At 48.2% G+C, this 21,205-nt stretch overlaps 3 protein-coding genes across 3 annotated transcripts in view; 2 read left to right on the forward strand and 1 right to left on the reverse strand.

Annotated features, from left to right (window-relative positions):
• Positions 1–1,458: 1,458 nt before the first annotated feature.
• LOC136967987 (uncharacterized) lies at positions 1,459–4,400 on the reverse strand. Its single transcript, XM_067261989.1, has 4 exons — positions 4,303–4,400; positions 2,781–3,249; positions 2,349–2,522; positions 1,459–1,766 (listed from the first exon to the last, which is right to left on the reverse strand). Exons 2-4 carry the CDS (start codon positions 3,136–3,138, stop codon positions 1,459–1,461), a joined length of 840 nt encoding a protein of 279 aa, XP_067118090.1. The 5' UTR covers positions 3,139–3,249; positions 4,303–4,400.
• Positions 4,401–5,072: 672 nt separating this feature from the next.
• Positions 5,073–9,127, forward strand: krcp (kelch repeat-containing protein). The gene is made up of 11 exons (XM_067261697.1): positions 5,073–5,240; positions 5,575–5,736; positions 5,990–6,071; positions 6,253–6,312; positions 6,605–6,833; positions 6,974–7,105; positions 7,233–7,420; positions 7,517–7,713; positions 7,978–8,069; positions 8,197–8,349; positions 8,505–9,127. The coding sequence occupies exons 1-11, from the start codon at positions 5,179–5,181 to the stop codon at positions 8,720–8,722; spliced, it is 1,575 nt and encodes a 524-aa protein (XP_067117798.1). The 5' UTR covers positions 5,073–5,178; the 3' UTR covers positions 8,723–9,127.
• A 679-nt stretch (positions 9,128–9,806) lies between these two features.
• The window catches only part of mark2b (MAP/microtubule affinity-regulating kinase 2b), a 16,927-nt gene continuing 5,528 nt past the window's right edge, over positions 9,807–21,205 (forward strand). Inside the window, exons 1-11 of the mRNA XM_067261990.1 lie at positions 9,807–10,936; positions 15,739–15,906; positions 16,458–16,511; positions 17,035–17,083; positions 17,592–17,657; positions 17,851–17,921; positions 18,540–18,596; positions 18,964–19,098; positions 19,241–19,342; positions 19,999–20,118; positions 20,208–20,310. Of these exons, the coding sequence (XP_067118091.1) occupies positions 10,886–10,936; positions 15,739–15,906; positions 16,458–16,511; positions 17,035–17,083; positions 17,592–17,657; positions 17,851–17,921; positions 18,540–18,596; positions 18,964–19,098; positions 19,241–19,342; positions 19,999–20,118; positions 20,208–20,310 (976 nt within the window). The 5' untranslated portion in view covers positions 9,807–10,885. The remainder of the gene's footprint in view (positions 10,937–15,738; positions 15,907–16,457; positions 16,512–17,034; positions 17,084–17,591; positions 17,658–17,850; positions 17,922–18,539; positions 18,597–18,963; positions 19,099–19,240; positions 19,343–19,998; positions 20,119–20,207; positions 20,311–21,205) is intronic.

A 21,205-nucleotide genomic window follows, 5' to 3' on the forward strand; every position in this document is an offset into this window, starting at 1 on the left:
CGAAGCAGTTTGGCGGGGTGCGTTCAAGAGCAGCAGAACGTTACGAAACGTTTAGAACTCAATTGAAAGCAAATTTGTAAATGAAACCATGGTAATTTGTATTATTACATAGATTTTTTTTAATTATACTTTTCTTTTTACAATAAGCTACATTGAACAAGGGGAACGACACTGATTGCACTGTTAGATCACTGAGGTCCTTGAAAATAAGAGTGAAACAGTTGAAAAGTTATTGCACATTTATTTAAAGCGATTATTGAGTCCATCCGATTTGAGGCACATATTAACAAATCTAAACTACTAAAGGAAAAAATAAATAAAGTACAGACTCACATATTTCAATATCAGTGGTCATGAAATTACCCAGTTAAAGTGGCTGTAAACTAGAACTGAAAATGAGTTTTAAGTTCATCACACCACAGAAGAATGTGTTGTCAACTACCCATCCAAATTAGAATGAAAAAACACAGACAAGTATGTTAAATTAGGCTTCGAAATCTTGAGAAAATCAGCAGTCTTCTCTGCTTGAGACTGGGGGGGCGTGTCGCCTGAAGGAGCTGAAGCTCCACCCCCTCGAATTTATTGAATTTAGCAACAACAGCAACACTAGCTAAATCAATTGCAGATATAAGAACAGACCTACCTGCAGTCTCTAAGTGTTTTATGTGTTAATTACCTTGTCTTTGCATCGTACCAGCAGAGTAACAGAATGCAACCGTCTGTGATCTGACGTAGATAGGTCGCTGTGACATAGATAGGTTGGGTTTTGCCCCGCCTATACAAAACCTGAGCTGAAAACGGTTGAGAAACTGTTCAACGGTCTAACTCCACATTTCAGTGCAACAAAGTTTTCGCGCTTTGCACATGCTTTCAGCAACTCATTTCACACGTATATAATGTACTGAGAAGCAAAACATGGAATTTGCTTTACAGCACCTTTAATGACAGCTTCCAATAAATAATTATCATGTATACTTTTATAAACATTTATGAAAGAGAGAGTCAGGTGGCTGAGCGGTGAGGGAGTTGGGCTAGTAATCAGAAGGTTGCCAGTTAGATTCCCGGCCGTGCAAAATTACGTTGTGTCCTTGGGCAAGGCACTTCACCCTACTTGCCTCGGGGGGGAATGTCCCTGTACTTACTGTAAGTCGCTCTGGATAAGAGCGTCTGCTAAATGACTAAATGTAAATGTAAATATAAAACTGAACCTAGAAGCACCGTATCCTGAGATCTGAGCTTTGTGTAAACAGGTGCATTATTCTGCTGTATGTAATATAAAATATGGGAAACACATGATGTCATTAGTACACAACTAGTTATCCCTATAATCATCATAACAGTAATAATGATAATAATAACAATCGTTTGCATATTAATTTAGTTTTAAGGAGCTCCTGTTAGCTACCATAATGTAGAGTTCTGTTTCTATAGGTCAGAGTTGCCCCTGGCAACAGTAACCTAGGCCGCGACCAGGAAGGGATTCAGCAATGAGGTTACAGCATGATCATTGCGAGGTAATTTTCCCATTAACTCCTTAGTGACCAAAATGGAGCCCCCCGTGCCCCATGTGGCCACCATGAGGTCGGCCAGGGTCACAGCATCCTTCGCCTTCTCCAGGGAACTCTTCGGAATGGGGTCGTGTGTCTCCAAGCTGTTCATCAATCCCTTCAACTTCTTCATCTCTTTTTTCTTCAGTTGTTCTATTATGTTGCATAACGTGTTGATCCATCGTAGTCCGTGTTTACCGTCACTGGAAACGTTGTTTTCTGATACGGGGGGCAGGAGATGAAACTTTGTTAAGTCCTCAGTAGAGGCAGAACTAACACTATCCCTGAACCTGTACATACGAGTATCCTAAATAAGGAGACTGATTTGTTCATCTCTAAACAGTTTACATTTAGATTACATTTACATTTAGCAGACGCTCTTATCCAGAGCGACTTACAGTAAGTACAGGGACATTTCCCCCGAGGCAAGTAGGGTGAAGTGCCTTGCCCAAGGACACAACGTAATTTGGCACGGCTGGGAATCGAACTGGCAACCTTCAGATTACTAGCCCGACTCGCTCACCGCTCAGCCATCTGAGTTTAGTATCAGTGGTCATGAAATCACACCAAGTCCAATACCTCCCTCTTGTTAACTAGATGAAGTATGATTCTCCTCTGAGAACTTTCTAAGTCTTGTCCATTTTACAAGGTATTCTCCTAATGTGGGGCATCTTTACAATTTTATAAAGCCACTGCACTATTACGAGTGTCATTTTTATCGAGATCTTAAACAACAAACAGTTTCATTTTTTTTACAAAACCACATGCATGGCAGTAAAAAATAAATAAATAACTTGTTACTTTCGCAGTGCCTGGTGAAATAAAAAGTGTTCCTTGACACAAAATACACACATCTGTGTATTTTGGATTTCCACTTGTCTCTGAGGAAGTTCATGCTGCGGTCCAGCTTCGCTTGGACCACTTCTGTTGCTTTCATCTTCAGCTGTTTCCTGTATCTCTCGCACGGCCCAAGGTCTGACAAAGACAACAATTTTACAAATTCAGTCTTTCTATAAGAGTTCATGTAATGAGGTTGTCACAGTACAAAATAGCATTGATGCAAAGGCTTGGTGATACACCAGAATGCCCATAATTTTACATTTCAGGATGATAAAACTACACTTAGATGACTTGTTTTGGTGTATTGCCACACACCAAAACAATTGCCATCTCATACGCAGCACTTTAAAATGTTACAGTAGGTTTTACAGATTAGCAGGTTGCCAGGCCTACCTGAAGCTGGACTACTCTGTAAATCAGGGTCCTCGGTAAAGGAGAAGCAGCTGATCCACTGGTGTAGATCTGGGCCCAGCTTGGACTGGGTTCTGGGTAATGTTTTGTGCCTGTTCTCGTACAGAATCTTCAACAGCTCATAACTGGCAACCTCTCCCCTCTTGGTGACCTCGTTGAGTAGCACTCTCGTCTGGGACAACCTCTTCTTGAACGACCTGACCTTTCGCAGCACCTTCTCTGGGACGATGTTGAGATCTCTCAGTTGTTCCGTCACCATGGAGGGGTTCTGGAGGTGGGTCTCGAGGGACCTGCGGCCATTCTGAAGGTACTCCAGAGCGAACTGCTGAGTGCTCGCCATGGTCTCTCTGGTTCCCCTGGTTCTTCTGGTTCCTCTGGTTCCCCTGGTTCCTCTGGTTCTCCTGGTTCCCCGTCATAGACAGTTACAGCCCGGGCTCTCCATACAGTCAGTCTGTGAAAGAAAACATGAATACTAGAATGGCCACAACTGTGATTTGATCAGTTTTTAAATATATGTGAGTAAGGTGGCTGAGTGGTTAGGGAATCGGGCTAGTAATCTGAAGGTTGCCAGTTCGATTCCCGGTCATGCCAACTGACGTTGTGTCCTTGGGCAAGGCACTTCACCCTACTTGCCTCGGGGGAATGTCCCTGTACTTACTGTAAGTCGCTCTGGATAAGAGCGTCTGCTAAAATGACTAAATGTAAAATATGTGTGCAATAATTAGTTGTTATTATTGCTGAATAAAAAAAATACAATCATCCTGGTAGTGACGTGGAAATTGACATCTTACCGTTGAAATTATGAAAATGGATTATGATTATTGATTTATCTGATTGAAAATGAAACTCTCGAATCACCCGTTTTAGTATTATGGAAACCACATGTTAAGCTGTTGACTGATGTCTAGTACTGCCCCTTGTCCTCTTTTTGGAAAATCAGAATATGGTCATGCTAAAATAGACCCCAAAGTACAACTCAAAGGGAGAGAAATTCTAAAATATTAAACGTCAGTGGTGGCTTCCACAATATTTTAATGTTCCGGTTGCTTGATCAACTATTTATAATGTGAGTGAATTATCTAAAGTTAGTTTACAGGCAGGAGTGGTGGAAGTGAGAGGGGTAGGAGAACGAGAGCAGAGCGCAGCAGAAGAGTCAAGATAAGAAGAGAGAGGGGGAAAGTAGATAGAGGAAGGAGGACTTCAGGCTAGGTCCCTAACAGACTGTATGCTATACAAGACTACACATCTTTGAGTAAAGCGAGTCATAACCTTGAGAAACAATAGGCGCATGTACAACACACACTTCGGCTATTTAATGAGAATAAAAACTTTTTTGACACCGCCTAAATCTAGAAATGGACTGACGCAAGATGATTTAGCCTATAGAGCGTTGGGTTGAGAAATGTGTAATAGTTTGGGCGGATATGTTAAAAACGAAAGTAAAAAACGTAAGACTTAATAAATAAAATAAATAAAAACTACAAAATAATAATAAAATTCTTACCTGTTCATTCAACCTATAGACGAATCGCGAGTAATTGATATAAATGACCGCTACAATAACGATATATTTCTGCTTCGCTCCCTCTCCTTGGGTATCGCTGTCTCCTCCCTACGTGGGCTCGTGCTGACTTTGTGCAGTCCGAGTCCGCTACAAATATTAAGAATACTCACTCTCTCTTCCTTTAACTCCCACACATTTCTAAACATAAACAAAATGCTGTGCATTCAGTACACCTAGAGCACGCACCCATAAAATGTGAGATAAATACTTTCTCCTGTCTTTTTACACTGTCTAGTACTCTTGGACAAAATACGAAATAAACAGCTCGACTGGTATGAATGAATATAATATATTTGTCTTAATTATAAACAGATGTAATCCGTTGGCGAATGACGTCATTTGTCAACTCTGGTTTGTCAACTCTGATTGGGATTGGATGCTTTGCATAAAGTAGAATATGTAAATAGGATGTTAAAATGTTGTTACCTGAAAGTGTCGACTCGAATGACACAAGTCAACAGGTTGATTAATTATAATGTAATGAGTGCGGAGGAATCTGAGAAAGCATAGCCTACTGACTGTTTGTTAACCTGTAATTATAAACAGTACTTAATCCCTACTACAACTTCGGCTCTTGAACACACACGCGTTGAACCGACGCGGCCAAACTAAAGCCTCTGATTGGCTGGTGACTGACACCAAAGTTCCTGAACTGTTTGTTGGCGCGGCATTCATAATTTTATGGACAACGGTGGCGGGAGACGTATGGAGCAACAACAGTACATTACGTTTTGCGCTTTTTTTGTTACAGTGAGGCGCGGGTAACATATATTTCCTAGCGAGCAAACCTTCTTTGCTTCTGGAAGGAAACGCAAGATGGATGATTTTGGGGTATTCGTCGTTTTCGGAATCAACGAAGCGCCCCGTAAACTTCTATGGTAAAGTTCACTGCATGCATAGTGGCGCACTTGTGTTGTGCATTTACAAATAAGTGATTTTTCTTTGAAAGAAGTATTTGAATGATATCAGTTTGTCATGTTTGCAGGGTCGTTGCAGTGTTAAAAGCACGTGAGGCTCTTGTTTTCTAGCTAGCAAGAACACGAGCGTCACATTTGCACAGAAAATACATTTAAGCTATAATATCATGTCGATTAAAATATCGAAAGACCAAGTGCGCGATTCAGCGATCATTACCTAAACGTGCTCATTCAAATCTAGCGTAAATTTGCCAGGAATGTTACAACCAACTAAAAATACAACTTTTTATCGCAGCGCCAATGGGTCAGCCTGGAAGTGTGTTGCAGTACCAGCTGATGCCCGGCAGGTGGTGCTGTTCTCCAGTGGCCGGTGGGGCGAGCGCATCTGCGTCAACGCGGAGCTGAACGACGCGAACCGAGTACCGATCACAATCGGGAAACTGACGCCATACAACAAGTAGGTCAATATCACCCCTGGAACACACCTGTATCATGTCGCTCATGTAGCTCATTGGTCTTTTGCACATTTTAGTTCAGTGAACAGATTGAATTGATGAACAAAGTACTTCATACGTGCAACCGTTGCATCGCTTTGAGGGGTGGTGAGGGGAAGACATGTAAATATTTATTCCAAAGATTATCTTTTTCTGATGTGCACACACACACACACACACACTAGTGACATTGTCTGTACCTGCCCTGTGCTCCAGGTGTCTGTCTTGGGAGAGGTGGGAGGAGGAGAGCTGGACAGAGGGGGCGATGCTGACCATCACCCTGGAAGGAGGGGACCTGGTAAATACCCCTCCGTACATCCCTCCATTCATCCCTTCATTCATGCATCCATCTTCACATTAACTGACCGAATTATCCCTGCTCTCTCTTCCTCCTCTCCTTCCTCTTCCTCGTCTGCCCTCCTCCCCTTCACACTGCTCCCTCTCCCCTCCTCCCTCCCCTCCTCCCTCCCCTCCTCCAGGTGAAAGCAGACCTCTCTGAGCCAGCTGTTACCCTGGCCATGAAGGAGTTCACTCCAGAGGTGAGACGCAGCCTCCGGCCGAGTCTCAATAAGCTCAAGTAGCTTCTCTCTCTGTCTCTCTCTCTGTCTCTCCTCCAGTTTGAACATAACTCATGTATCAAGCGACACGATCACCACGGTTGTGTGATCTGAAGAATCCAATGAAACCTAATCAGTCAGTTTCTCCTAAGTTTGTGTCGTAACTTTGTAGGGACGAAAAGATATAACGTTTGAAATCTACCCGGCAACAGATGTCCCGTAGGCAGAACGTTTCAGTAGAGCCCTGTAGTGAGTGTGCTGTGCTCTGCTCCAGTGCTCTGTGGCGCCCCCTGCTGTCCGGGAGGGGAAGAGGAGGAGAGAGGAGGAAGAGGAGAACATGGGTCCCAACGACGACTCGCCGCAGAGATCCACCCCGCTCAGGAGGGTCAAAGGTCACGGCAAGGGGGGTCAGACCAGGCTGTTCCAGCAGGGGGGTGTGACCCGCACCTCTCAGAACCCCCCCAGGGGTCGGGGGAGACAGGCCAAGACTCCCACACAGACTGGTAGGTGAGGGAGGGAGGGACAGAGAGTGTGTAGGGGGGGAGAGTGTATATCACTGTGTGTCGGAAAGAGATTCTCCATGTGTGTATGCAGCCTACTTCCTGGTACCCTCTCACCTTTGACCCTCCCTCGCTCCCTGCAGCCTCATTGGCTGGTCCGTCAGGTCGCTGGGGTCAGAGTATGTGTCTGATCGACCCCCAGACAGCCATCCTGATTGGAGGACAGGGCTGTAGGATGCAGTTCTGTAAGGACCCTATGTGGAAGCTGTGTACAGGTGGGTTTAGACACGCACACAAATATATATACATACCACACACAGTATACCCACACACTTGACCACATACACAACAGACTTCCCGCTGACCGACACCTCACTTCCTGTCCCCTTCGCACCCAATCAGAGGACATGTCCTGGGTTGCCGCGGAGACGCTGGCGGAAGGCCCCACCCCGGAGGCCAGGATTGGCCACACGGCGACCTACGACCCCGACTCCAGACGAATCTTCGTGTTCGGCGGCTCCAAGAACAGGAAGTGGTTCAACGATGTTCACATCCTGGACACGCAGAGCTGGAGGTGGAGCACAGTGGAGGTACATACACACTCACATGTACACACACACACAGTACACACATTACACACACTCACACGTACACACACAGTACACATCCTCTTCTCCTCTCCTCAGGCCCAGGGTAAGGTCCCCCCCCTAGCCTACCACAGCTGTAGTATGTTCCGGGGCGAACTATTTGTCCTAGGGGGGGTGTTTCCTCGCCCCCACCCAGAGCCTGATGGCTGCAGCGACTCTCTCTACATCTTCGACCCCCAGCTCTCAATATGGTACCAGCCCATTGTCATGGGCGACAAGCCTGCCCCACGCTCAGGGTGAGTTGAGCGTGTGCACACACACACAGCAGAATGCTAGCACTCCTAAGTTAATGACAGTATGGCCTCTTCCATTCTCTCTCTCTACCTCCCTCTCTGTCTCTCTCTCTTTCTCTCTCTACCTCTCTGTCTATTCTCTACCTCCCTCTCTCTACCTCTCTTTGTCTCTCTCTCTACTGTGCCTACTCACATTGGCACCAAAAAGGTTGTTGACTGCTATATGAACACAGATATTCCACCTCCTCCCCCTCTCTCTCTCTGCAGTCATTCTGCCTGTGTGCTGGGGGGTAAAATCTTCATGTTTGGCGGCTGGGACACACCTGTCTGCTACAATGACATGTACATGCTGGACCTGGGTAAAACACACACACACACTCCTGTAGATAAATACATACACACAGCCTACAAACACACACATAGCTACAACCATCACACACACACAGCTCCACCCATCACAGCCCCCACCCCCGTGTCTCCTCCCAGGTCTGATGGAGTTCAGCGCGGTGCGGACGTCGGGCCGCGCCCCGTCTGCCCGGTGTTGGCACGGCAACGCCCCCCTCTCAGGATCCAGGTTCCTGCTCCACGGGGGGTACGACGGCCAGCACGCCCTCACCGACACCTTCATCTTCAACACAGGTGAGGGGGGGGGGAGAAGTAAGGGGGAGGGGGGGTAGATAGGGAGAGTCTGTGTGGGGTGGGGGGGGGGGGAGGGGGAGGTAGTAAACTTCACCAACTCCTCCTTTCAACCACTTCCTGTCCTCTCGATGACCACTTCCTGTTTCCTTTTCCAGAGACCAGCAGCTGGACTGAGGTTTTCCACCCTCAGCTCTCCGTGCCTCGCGCCGGCCACTCCATCATCACCATGACAACGGCCAACCGCCTCTCGGGGGAGGGAGAGGAGGGCGGGGCCAATAGAACCCTGCTGGTGTTCGGGGGCGGAGACAACGAGGGGAATTTCTATTCCGACCTGACGACGGTTGCCGAGCACGAACTGATGGATAAAAGCTAAGAACTACTGAAAGTGCTTCAGGGAAATGGGGGACAAATTAGACTCTCTATTTGTATTTTTTATAAATATACATATTTTGTGTTTTTGTTCTAAACTGTTAAACTATGCGATGTTAAAGTATTTAAATGTTTGATGTTTCTGGACTGTACTGGCCGATACAGGAGGTTGTAACAACAAAAAGGGTTTTAAAGGCTTGATCAATATATATTTTTTTTTTACCTAGATATTTTTATATGTTCAAGTTGTCCCTCAGGTGAATGTTTTAACAGAGTGAAAACAGACAGGTTTCTACCATCTTGTCCCTCAGGTGAATGTTTTAACAGAGTGAAAACAGACAGGTTTCTACCATCTTGTTTCTTCTGTAATCAGAGACTGGGAGGGACCTTTTATTAAAAAATATAGTTTAAACAATTGTTGAGTTTGTGCTTTCGTTAATCTGTTTTTGTGCTGTGGAAGTGGAGTTTGTTGACTTGCTTGCAGCATTACTTTGGACTTGTGGAAGGATTGAGACTCTACGATCAGTTATTTTAAATGTTAATGATTTTAATACTTCCAATATTGCTTTATCACCAAATAATAGAGCAATGTACATCAATATTTTTCCAAATTATATTTGATAGGTTCGTTGGTATTACATGTCTCCTTAAGGCAACTTAAGAAACTCCTTAGTTTAGCAAATTTCCGTAAGCAAAGTCAACGAGAGAAAGCGACACCAGATACACGTGCATCACCTGTCAAACCCTACGTCACGACTCAAGGTGGCAGTACAGACTACCGTCAGTGATCTTCACTGAATAATGTGGCTGAACGTTTTTCTCCCGGTTGTGGATTGTAGGAACCTGTCAAGTGTCGTTGCTATGGTGACAGCTTATAACGTTTCAACACCGTTCTTAAGTCTAGTGAACATTTTTACACCCGCTTTTAAAATCGTGCGCTGGTGGCACTAACGAACACCTGTGGATTTTCCGAATGGAACCGATTCTGTCCGAACTTTGAACGCGCACTCCCACCGCGCGCCTCCCTCCTCTCCCCAGTCGTGGTGCAAGCAGCCATGTTTGCTTGCTCTTGTTCCGGTATCGGTAGATCGTGCGCATAGGCTGCATTCGGGCGCAGCTCTGCCTCACTCGCCCGTTGACACGCACTCCCAGTCCACCGAGGAATCGGAAAAAGCCCTGTTGCCAAGAATGGATTGTAGAACTTAAATCGTTTATACGCCCCACGGAAATCAACCGGGCACTGGTAAAACGCCGGGAATTTTTACCAACACACTGCAGCAGTGTAGCAGTTGAACGACCTTATTCAAATCACGCAATCGGGAAGACGGTGATTTCCGTGGATTTTGGTGGATTTTTGCTGGCCAGTAACGTTAGCTAGCAAACGTGATCTGCCGTTTGCAGACGCATAGAAATGAACCCGTTTTAGCTGAAAAACAAAGGCGGAATGTTCAACTGGTTATGTCGGTAGGAACAGAGTGGGGACACTATTATGACATTCTTCTAACAGAGACTGGATGACCAACCGGAAAGATTTGGATTTTCTCTACAACCGCAAGGAAGGTCGACACCGGGGCCACTTGGCCTGAAGTTTTGAAGTCCTCGGACTTGATTTTTAGCTCTTGGAATAGACACTGATAGCGCCAGCGGGTTTTTTTGACAGCTGAGGTTGTCGCACTTGCTAGCCAAGTGGTTAGCATTCAATTTGGACTTTGACTCCACTTAAACGTATAGCTCATCAGATTTTTTAGGGACTTTTATTAGCTTGCTAGCTAGTAACGCTCCTTATCAGTTAAACTTGGCAGCGTTCGCTTTCCTAGGATTGGAAAACGGAATTACACTTGTCAACCACCAACTCTCGGTTTGAACGTTTCTTTCAGTTTCGGGAAATTACTCTTTTCTCGTCGCTATGGGAGGTGTACCTGCAGCTAGCTAGCTGACTAACTTAGCAAACCGCTGGCTAATGAGGGAATCAACTTGTTGAACACACGGAGCGAGTCGTGTGGCTTGCTGGCTGGCTAGCTATCTGGCCAGCAAAGGAACAACTTTTTCCTCCAAGTTGTGAATATTTGGGGTCCCTCGCTATCTCAGAAGCTGGCTAGATGAACATAGTAGCCTGAACTTTTTTATTCGTCTCTCCCAGACCCCCGGTTTTTCTAAATCCTTGAAGATGTCGACCAGAGCGCCATTGCTGGCTGTCATTGAAAATTCGTCTAGCCAGGTAAGTTTCAGCCCCCATAACGTAGTCTAACTTCTAATCTTTCACTTTGCTTTTTAGTGGCGTTTGTACAATGTTCCTTTCAGTTTTAAAGCTTGCCAGAAACTTGAGAGGGGTTTGCAATTCGGAAAGCTCGTCAACTGGTTAGTCTCTAGTTTTTGTTGACTGAGTCATAGAATTTGATTATTTTCATGGCATCATTGTACCGTGTGACCGCATTCTCATACCACACAGTGAATTAGTCAAGCTTGATCACATCACGCCGAGGTAATACAACCGCAAACTTGAGTTTTAAGTATCTGGTCTGGTAAATTGCTTTTGTTTAACGTTGATCATAACCTATTCTTACATATATCAAGCAAGCTGGCTAACGGCTTACATTCCCACCGTAGAAAGCATCCGGCCATGAATGGCTGCGTGTCTTTACTATTGTGTTGGCGTACACGGTCCCCAAAGAAGCCCGTCAACCATTTGATGTGGCTAATCATTAAAAGAGCTCTTAAGTATTTTGTAGCCAGTTCTCTAACTTGTGCCAAGCTCTCGTAATCGTTAAAGATAAACAACGGCTAATCATCGTCGTCGTGTAATGACCACGGTCTCGTGGTTTGAGCGGAGAGGGAGCTGCTGTAGATTAACCGAACTCGGATCATCTCCGGTTTACTAACGGCATCTGGGCAAGACGAAGGTCTGGAGGGCTTTCTAAAGGGCGCACCGGTGACGTCACGCGAAGGTGTGTGTGTGTTTGTTTGTCACCTGGAAAGAGGAGAGGCCGATCACCACCACGCCTGTGTGTGTAGACTAAGAACTGCCTAACCGTTAACACGCACTGATTTGTTGTGTGTGTGTGTGGGAGGGAGGTAGGTCGTGTGAACAGGGACAAGATGGCAAGCGGGAAGACGTTCTAAGATGTGAAGAATGAAAGAGAGAACACGAAGAGAAAAACGTGAAGATTGTCTTTGGAGGGTGTGTAGATGAGACGGTGTCAAAGGAGAAGGGAGAGAAAGAAGGATATGATTTTGACAGAGAGAAAGAGAGTGTGTGTGTTGCTATTAGCATGCTTTGTTACCATGGGTCCATAGCTATACTGATAGGGATGGTCTGGGTGTGTGGACATTCTACCCATGTCAGATACTACTTCCTGAGAGCAACGTTCATGTGTGTATATGTGTGTGTGTGGTATTGATTACTGCTGTGATGGTGACTCACAGTGCAAGGTGAATGCAGATTGCTAAAACCAGGTGTAGTCTAGAACAGTGGTTCTCAACCCTGGTCCTCAAGTACCCCCTGTCCTGCATGTTTTAGATATTTCCCTGTTCCAACACACCTGATTCAAATGAAGGGTCGTTAGCATGCTTCTGTATAACTAGATAACGACCCATTCATTTGAATCAGGTGTGTCGGAGCAGGGAAACATCTAAAACATGCAGGTACTCGAGGACCAGGGTTGAGAATCAATGGTCTAGAGAGAAGTAAGAGGTGTGGAGGGGGGGTGGGGTAATGACTAGCCTCTGAACAGATCCTTTCTAATGTTGGTATGAATGGAGAAAATTAACAAGGAACACTTATGGCCAGAACTAGACTAGCCAGTGTTTTCAAAGGAGGTGTGTGTACGTAGGTGTGTTTGTGTAGGTAGTTGTGTGCGTGTGTGTGTGTATTTATCGTGTCGTAGAGGCAGGTTGTCTTTCTAACCTGGAGACCTTTCTGTCTGTCCAGACAAACTGGAGACTCTCTCACACACACACACACACACACTCACACACACATTCACACACACATTCACACCTTAGCGTGTCAACTCTCAGGTTCGTGTGTCCAGAGACCTGACACCACCGATCCACTTTACGTGTGTGTGTGTGTGGGGGGGGGGGGGGGGGGGTGAGTGTGTGTGTGCGGGGGGGGGTCATTACTACCTGTCTGTCTCTATCATGACTTTCTGTCTGTCTCTATCATGACTGTCTGTCTGTCTCTATCATGTCTGTCTGTCTCTATCATGACTGTCTGTCTGTCTCTATCATGTCTGTCAGTCTCTATCATGACTGTCTGTCTGTCTCTATTATGACTGTCTGTCTCTATCATGTCTGTCTGTCTGTCTCTATCATGACTGTCTGTCTGTCTCTATCATGACTGTCTGTCTGTCTCTAGCTGGGTATTGGTCTCCCTGCCAGCTGTTTTCACCTGGTCCAGAGATCTCTAGAGGTTGGTCAGGCAGACCGTCGCCCCGCCCCCTGACATCAGGGGCAACACCAATCAGGAGTGGGCTAGGGAGCTGGCGAGACCTTCCCTGATTGGCTGGATTCAAATACAGTTTCTTTGACATAAACGGCCGGCTGAGAACACACACACACACACTTGTATCACCCAATATTTTGTGTCTTCAGGTGAGGCGTCTGGTTACACACACACACACACAATTGCTCCTCTGGCGTAATTGTGTGTGTGATTGTGATTGTCTGAGAGAAGGAGAAAACTGGCCTTTCCAGTTACTCTGGGTGTCTAGCTGTACGTTTTCTACCGTTTTATGTCATACGTACGTGTGTGTGTGTGTTCGGCTTCACATTTTAGTGTGATTTTTCCGCCTCTCTCTCTGTCTCCCTCCCTCTCTCCCTCTCTCCCTCTCTCCCTCTCTCTCTCTCTCTCTCGCTCTCGCTCTCGCTCTCTCTCTCTCTCGCTCCCCCCTCGCTCCCCTCATCGTCTGTGTATGTCTGATCAGTGTCTCTGGTGTCTGTTGGTTAGGTCTGGGTAATGTATGCTAGCAGCTCAGAGCTCTGCTAACATCATTTTGTTGTGTAGTGTGTGTGTGTGTGTATTTATGTGTTTAACAAAGTCTATGTGGAAGTTGTGTGTGTGTGTGCCACCAGTCCGTTGTTCTTCCACTTCCTCTGTCATCTTGTCGTCCATCTGTTCCTGAGCGTGGCTGTCACCATGGCCTGACACTGTGTACAGACACACACACTCTCCCAAACACATGTTCACACACCCGCTTGTTCACGCTCACCCAAGCTTACACACACACCTACACGCACACACACACACACACACCTACACGCATCTACATTGCTGGAGCAGAAAGTGAATGTCTTTATTTAGATCTCGCTTGTGACAGGCAACACTGCCGACACACACACACACACACACACACACACACACACACACACATACACACACATACATACAAACACACATTTGGGCAGTCTCACAGCAGACTGAGACACAGTGTATCACCTCCATGTTAGAGCCTTTCAGGGTTGACTTAGCTGTCTGTGTGTGAGGAGGGAGGGGAGGGAGGGAGGGAGGGAGGGAGGGAGGGAGGGAGGGAGGGAGGGAGGGAGGGAGCGAGGCGAGGGAGGGAGGGAGGGAGGGAGGGAGGGAGGGAGGGAGGGAGGGAGGGAGCGAGCGAGGCGAGGGAGGGAGGGAGGGAGGGAGGGAGGGAGGGAGGGAGGGAGGGAGGGAGGGAGGCGAGGGAGGGAGGGAGGCTAGGGAGGAGGAGGAGGAGGAGGAGGGCAGGTTTTGTGAGAAGCAGTTTCAGGGTAGATAGTGAGATGCTGAGAGGTATAATGAAGGCAGAGAGAGAGAGAACATTTACAGGTCAGAGAAAAGAAACAGATTAGAGGATGGGTTTAGAGATGCAGATGGATGTAGGGAGGGATTGAAGTGAGGAATGAAGGAAGTGACAGGTAGAGAGGGGGGAGAGAGGGGGGGAGGGAGAAGAAAAGAGAGAGGGAAGGAGGGAGGGGGGGCTGCTCCAGTGAATGACTAATCTCCATGGCAACACAGCCATCACGACCTAGAGACAGGAGAGGTGTGTGTGTGTTCCTTCCACTTATTTATGTAGTGTACATAGAATACCGGGGTTTGTCTAAGTGTAGACCTGGGACAGTGTGTGTGTGTGTGTGCGTGTGTGTGCGTGAGATCCTCAGCACCTTACTAAAGGTCAGTGATAATGAGGGTCGTGTCCAAACTCAACAAGAGCCCTGGCACCAGTATTACAGAGGAAGGGAGGGAGGGAGGGAGGGAGGGGGGGAGGGGGAGAGAGAGGGAGAGAGAGAGAGAGAGAGGGAGAGGGAGAGGGTGTGCCACTTGTGCCTTGTGTTTCTGTGTGTTGGTATGCATGCAAGGTGTAGGCCTAAACCTGCTGTTGTACTAGAAGCTGTGGGTGTGTGTAATAGTGTGTGTGGGTGTGCGTTTAGCAGCAAAGTTGTCGAATGAGCACAAAAACTGACGTCGTCACAATGTGTCCACATCTATAATTATCACTGAAAGGTGTGTTTGAGTGTGGATAAGTAGAGGAAAGAGATGATAGAATGAAAAGAGAGAGAGGAAGAGGGGGAGAGGAGAGAGGAAGAGGGGGAGAGGAGAGAGAGGGAGAGGAGAGAGGAAGAGGGGGGAGAGAGAGAAAGGAAGAGGGGGAGAGGAGAGAGAGAGAGGAAGAGGGGGAGAGGAGAGAGAGAGAGGGGGAGAGAGAGAGAGGTCAGTGATGTAACTTCCGTCTTCACCAGCTTGGCTAATGTTTACACAAAGATTATACACACACACACCCACACAGCCAGTGTGGGTGTCGTGTCTGGTCTCCCTGGAGCCAGTTGGCCACCCTGATCCCCCTTCACCTGTCTGCTTGGATCACACACACACACACACACACAGTTCTCTGAGACCCTCGCTTGTCCTGCTTGAAACTCTGTCTGATGACTGGCATGAAAAGTGTGTGTGTGTGTGTGCCTATGAGAAGTTAACTATTTTTTTTCCTCCCCCTCTCTCTTCTCCCTCCCTCCCCTCCCTCCACCCCCTCCCCTCCATCTATCCGTCAGCCGGACTCCAAGTCCGGGAGCCGTCCCAGCATGCCGCGGTGTCGGAACTCGGTTGCCACGACGGCGGAGGAGACGCCTCACATCGGTAACTACCGGTTACTGAAGACCATCGGGAAGGGCAACTTCGCCAAGGTCAAACTGGCACGACACGTCCTCACAGGGAAGGAGGTAACGCATCACTTCCTGTCAGGATGGAACTGCTTCCTGTCGTGTTACTTCCTGTCCTGGTGTCCCTGCTTCCTGTGCTGAGCCTGGGGTCTGTTTGTCCTGTTGGTGTCAGGGAGGGGGAGGGGAGGGGGAGAGGAGAGAGTAGGAGGAAGGAAAGGGGGGAGGAGGGGTGAGGAAAGGGTGGAGGGGTGAGGAAAGGGGGGAGGAGGGGTGAGGAAAGGGGGGAGGGGTGAGGTGAATGCTCCATGTTTCGCTCTTGACTGGAACCACTCAACATTCTATCTCTCTGTCTGTCTGTCTCCCCCTCGCCTCTCCAGTCTCAGCTCTTGCTAGCTGTGTGTGTGTGCCTGACACCCTGATAACACTCCACATGACCGTTAGCAAGAAGCCACACACACACTCACACACACTCACACACTCGGGCCAAACGAGAGCAAAGAGTCCATGAACAAAGAGACATCAGAATGAGAGGATGGATAGTGACTCTCTCTCTCTCTCTGTTGGTGTGTGTGTGTGTGATCTGTGTTTCTAATATCATGTATTGTCCTTAGGTGGCGGTGAAGATTATTGATAAGACCCAACTCAACTCTTCTAGTCTACAAAAGGTGAGTGTGCACACACACACACACACACACACGCCTGTTATGTTGTAGCCACACCAACATGTCTCTCCCCCCTCATACCCCCTCCTCCCCCATATCTCCCTCACTGTCTCCCCTGCTTTCCCTCCCTCCTCGTGGTGTAGTTGTCAGAGTTCAGTGTAATTACAGGAAGAGGGCCTCAATTACTTTCTTTCAAGAGGCCAGGGTGGGGAACACACACACTCACCCCCACACACACACACACACACACACACACTCACCCCACACACACACACACACTCACCCCCCCCCCCCCCCCACACACACACACACACTCACCCCCCCCCACACACACACGCCACACACTCACACGCCACACACACGCCACACACTCACCCCCACACACACACACACTCACACACACGCACACACACTCACCCCCCCACACACACACACTCACCCCCCCCACACACACACACACACACTCTTTCACACACATACTCACACACAATCACAACCTCAGTTCTAATTATCTTCCTCCTTTTAGCTTTTCCGGGAAGTGAGAATCATGAAGCTGTTGAATCATCCAAATATAGGTGAGTCTGAATGAATCATTTTACCATAGGTGAGTCTTATGGTGTCTGTTTTAAATGAATGAATGACTCATTCTAACATGATTGAGTCATTTAAACCGAGTTGAGTCTAAATGAATCATTCTGACATAGGTAAAGGTTGATGAATGAGAGAATCATTTTAAATTACAAATGAATAGATGTAATGAATCTGAACCTCTCTTTTTCCATGTTATTTGTTACCCTCTTTCCAATCTCCCTCTCTCCCTCCCTACTTCAATTTCTCTCTCTCCCTCTCCTCCCTTCCTCTATCCCTCCACCTCTCTCCTCCTGCCCCCTCTCCTCCTGCCCCCTCTCTTCCCTCCCTCCCTCCTCCCCCCATCTCCCTCACCTCCTTGTCCCCTCCCTCACCTCCTCCCCCCTCCTTCCCCCCTCCTCCCTCACCCCCTCCCTCCCTCCTCCCCCTCCTCCCTCACCTCCTCCCTCACCTCCTTCTCCCCTCCCTCCCTCCTCCCCCCCTCCTCCCCCACAGTCAAGCTCTTTGAGGTGATTGAGACAGAGAAGACGCTGTACCTGGTGATGGAGTACGCCAGTGGAGGTGTGTGACGCGCTCAAATCACCCCTGCCAGCGTGCAACACTTAAATACCTCCCCCTTAAATAGTCCCACTGTCCTCAGCTTAAATAAGGTTCCTGGGTTTTTATCTTCAATACAGCCTGATGGCATTTGTCACTCCTCTCCTCCTCTCATCCTCTCCTCCTCTCCTCCTCTCATCCTCTCATCCTCTCCCAGGTGAGGTGTTTGATTACCTTGTGGCTCACGGCAGGATGAAAGAGAAGGAGGCACGCGCCAAGTTCAGACAGGTGTGTGTGTGTGTGTGAGGTGAGTGTGTGAATGAAGTGTCTGTTTTTGAACCAAAAGTTTAACCTTTTTTTCAAAAGTTTTACGTTTTTTTTTACTTTTTAAACCTTTCGAAACATTTTTATTACACACCAGAGTTTATATATTTTTTCCAAATCTTTTTTTTATATTTAGTCAAACTTTCAAAACTTTTGTTTCACACCTCATTCTGGCTTAGTTTTCAGAAAATAAATAGTAAATTAATGATACCAGAAAAATCTGAAATCTACTTAAATACACTATAGAAGTATTAGTACTTCTTTACTTCCTGGTTAGGTGTGTGTGTGTGTGTGTGTGTGTGTGTGTGTGTGTGTGTGTGTGTGTGTGTGTGTGTGTGTGTGTGTGTGTGTGTGTGTGTGTGTGTGTGTGTGTGTGTGTGTGTGTGTGTGTGTGTGTGTGTGTGTGTGTGTGTGTGTGTGTGTGTGTGTGTGTGTGTGTGTGTGGAGCTGGTTAGGAGTGTGTGGTTGCAGATTTCGATATTTGTGATACAAGAATATGAGAGTCACACCTCTCCCTCCGTCCCTCCCTCCCTCCCCCCTCCGTCCCTCCCTTCCTCCCCCCTCCCTCCCTACCCCCTCCAGATTGTGTCTGCAGTGCAGTACTGTCACCAAAAGAACATAGTACACCGAGACTTGAAGGTAAGCCCCGCCCCCTCACCCTACATTCCTGTTGCTAATTGGCCCTCAGACCTGTCTGTATCTGTGAGAGAGAGAGAGAGAGAGAGAGAGAGACAGTGTTTGTTGTCAAGCGATGATGTCATCTCGTTGCTGAGTGTGCGTGAGCTCCTTGTGCCACTGCGACTGTTGCCAGGCAACGCAGCCTTCCTCGCTCCGCAAAGTTTAGTAAACTCAACACACACTCTTTCTACCCAGCATGCACCTGCCCCCCCCCCCCCCACACACACACACATACACACGGGCCTGATCTGACAGTATTAAACTGATATTTATCTGCCTTTCTCTCCTCTCTCTCTTTTGTCTCCCTCCCCTCCCCCCTCCCCCCCAGGCTGAGAACCTGCTCCTGGATGCAGATATGAACATCAAGATAGCAGACTTTGGCTTCAGTAATGAGTTCACCCTGGGCAACAAGCTGGACACCTTCTGTGGCTCCCCCCCCTACGCCGCCCCTGAGCTCTTCCAGGTAGAGACACACACACACACACCACCCTGATCCACACACACACACACAGACCTCTTCAGTGAGAATATACCTCCCTCCTCCTCCTCTCCTCCTCCCCCTCCTCTCCTCCTCCTCCTCCCTCCTCCTCTCCCCCCTCCTCCAGGGTAAGAAGTATGATGGTCCTGAGGTGGACGTGTGGAGCCTGGGGGTCATCCTCTACACGCTAGTCAGCGGCTCCCTGCCCTTCGACGGGCAGAACCTCAAGGTGTGTGTGTGGATCAGGGTGGTGTGTGTGTGGATCAGGGTGGTGTGTGTGTGTGTGTGTGGATCAGGGTGGTGTGTGTGTGTGTGGATCAGGGTGGTGTGTGTGTGTGGATCAGGGTGGTGTGTGTGGATCAGGGTGGTGTGTGTGTGTGTGGATCAGGGTGGTGTGTGTGGATCAGGGTGGTGTGTGTGTGTGTGTGGATCAGGGTGGTGTGTGTGTGTGGATCAGGGTGGTGTGTGTGTGTGGATCAGGGTGGTGTGTGTGTGTGTGTGGATCAGGGTGGTGTGTGTGTGCGTGTGGATCAGGGTGGTGTGTGTGTGTGCGTGTGGATCAGGGTGGTGTGTGTGTGCGTGTGTATCAGGGTGGTGTGTGTGTGGATCAGGGTGGTGTGTGTGTGTGTCCAGTAAAGTAACTTGTTTACCCCCTCTCCCCCCTCCCCCTCTCCCCTCTCCTCCCCCCTCTCCTCCCCTCTCCTCTCCTCCCTCCCTCCCTCCCCCCCCCCTCTCCTCTCCTCCCCTCTCCTCCCCTCTCCTCCCCATCCTCCTGCCCCCCCTCCCCTCTCCTCCCCCCTCCCCTCTCCTCTCCTCCCTCCCTCCCTCCCTCCCCCCTCCTCCCCCCTCCTCCCCTCTCCTCCCTCCCCCCTCCCCCCCCTGCAGGAGCTGAGGGAGCGTGTGCTCAGAGGGAAGTACAGGATCCCCTTCTACATGTCTACAGACTGTGAGAACCTGCTCAAGAAGTTCCTCATCCTCAACCCCTCCAAGAGAGGCAGCCTGGAGGTACACACACACACACATCTACACACACACACATCTACACCCACACACACACCCCCAGATCTTGTGAGCAGTGTACCTGCTCTCCCCAGCAGCAGATCATGAGGGACAGATGGATGAACGTTGGTCACGAGGAGGAGGAGCTCAAGCCCTACATCGAACCCCAGCCAGACTACAAGGACCCCAAGAGGACAGGTACACACACACACACACACACACACACCTACCTACACACAAACACCTACCTACACACAAACACATCTACACACACCTACCTACACACAAAACACATCTACACACACCTACCTACACACGAACACATCTACACACACACATCTACCTACACACATCTACATTACATTTACATTTAGTCATTTAGCAGACGCTCTTATCCAGAGCGACTTACAGTAAGTACAGGGACATTCCCCGAGGCAAGTAGGGTGAAGTGCCTTGCCTAAGGACACAACGTCAGTTGGCATGACCGGGAATCGAACTGGTAACCTTCGGATTACTAGCCCGATTCCCTAACCGCTCAGCCACCTGACTCCACATCTACCTACACACACACACCTTATCTCTGTGTCATCTCACCTCACATCGGTCTCATGGAAACACACACTCTCACTCTCTCACAAGTGCTGGTCTTTAACTGTGTGTGTGTGTGTGTGTGTGTGGTGGTGTGTGTATGGTGTGTGTGTGTATGGTGTGTGTGTGTGTGTGTGTGCTCTGTGTGTGTGTGTGTGTGGTGTGTGTGTGTGGTTGTGTGTGTGTGGTTGTGTGTGTGTGCTCTGTGTGTGTGTGTGTGTGTGTGTGTGGTGTGTGTGTGTGGTGGTGTGTGTATGGTGTGTGCTCTGTGTGTGTGTGTATGGTGTATGGTGTGTGTGTATGGTGTGTGTGCTCTGTGTGTGTGTGTGTGTGTATGGTGTATGGTGTGTGTGTGTGTGTGTATGGTGTGTGTGTATGGTGTATGGTGTGTGTGTATGGTGTATGGTGTGTGTGTATGGTGTATGGTGTGTGTGTGTGTATGGTGTATGGTGTGTGTGTGTGTGTGTGTATGGTGTGTGTGTGTGTATGGTGTGTGTGTGTGTGT

This window comes from Osmerus mordax, chromosome 23, assembly GCF_038355195.1.
Source record: "Osmerus mordax isolate fOsmMor3 chromosome 23, fOsmMor3.pri, whole genome shotgun sequence".
NCBI classification, from domain to species: Eukaryota; Metazoa; Chordata; class Actinopteri; order Osmeriformes; family Osmeridae; genus Osmerus; species Osmerus mordax.

Bases quoted from the DNA above. Each gene is read 5' to 3' on its own strand.
- krcp (XM_067261697.1), top strand. From the start codon at position 5,179: ATGGATGATTTTGGGGTATTCGTCGTTTTCGGAATCAACGAAGCGCCC. The intron at 7,714-7,977 runs GTGAGTTGAGCG...CTCTCTCTGCAG, and splicing joins AAGCCTGCCCCACGCTCAGG to TCATTCTGCCTGTGTGCTGG. The intron at 8,070-8,196 runs GTAAAACACACA...GTCTCCTCCCAG, and splicing joins CATGTACATGCTGGACCTGG to GTCTGATGGAGTTCAGCGCG.
- LOC136967987 (XM_067261989.1), bottom strand. From the start codon at position 3,138: ATGGCGAGCACTCAGCAGTTCGCTCTGGAGTACCTTCAGAATGGCCGC. The intron at 2,523-2,780 runs GTAGGCCTGGCA...TGTCTTTGTCAG, and splicing joins ACAGAGTAGTCCAGCTTCAG to ACCTTGGGCCGTGCGAGAGA. The intron at 1,767-2,348 runs GTAACAAGTTAT...CCCCCGTATCAG, and splicing joins TTTCACCAGGCACTGCGAAA to AAAACAACGTTTCCAGTGAC.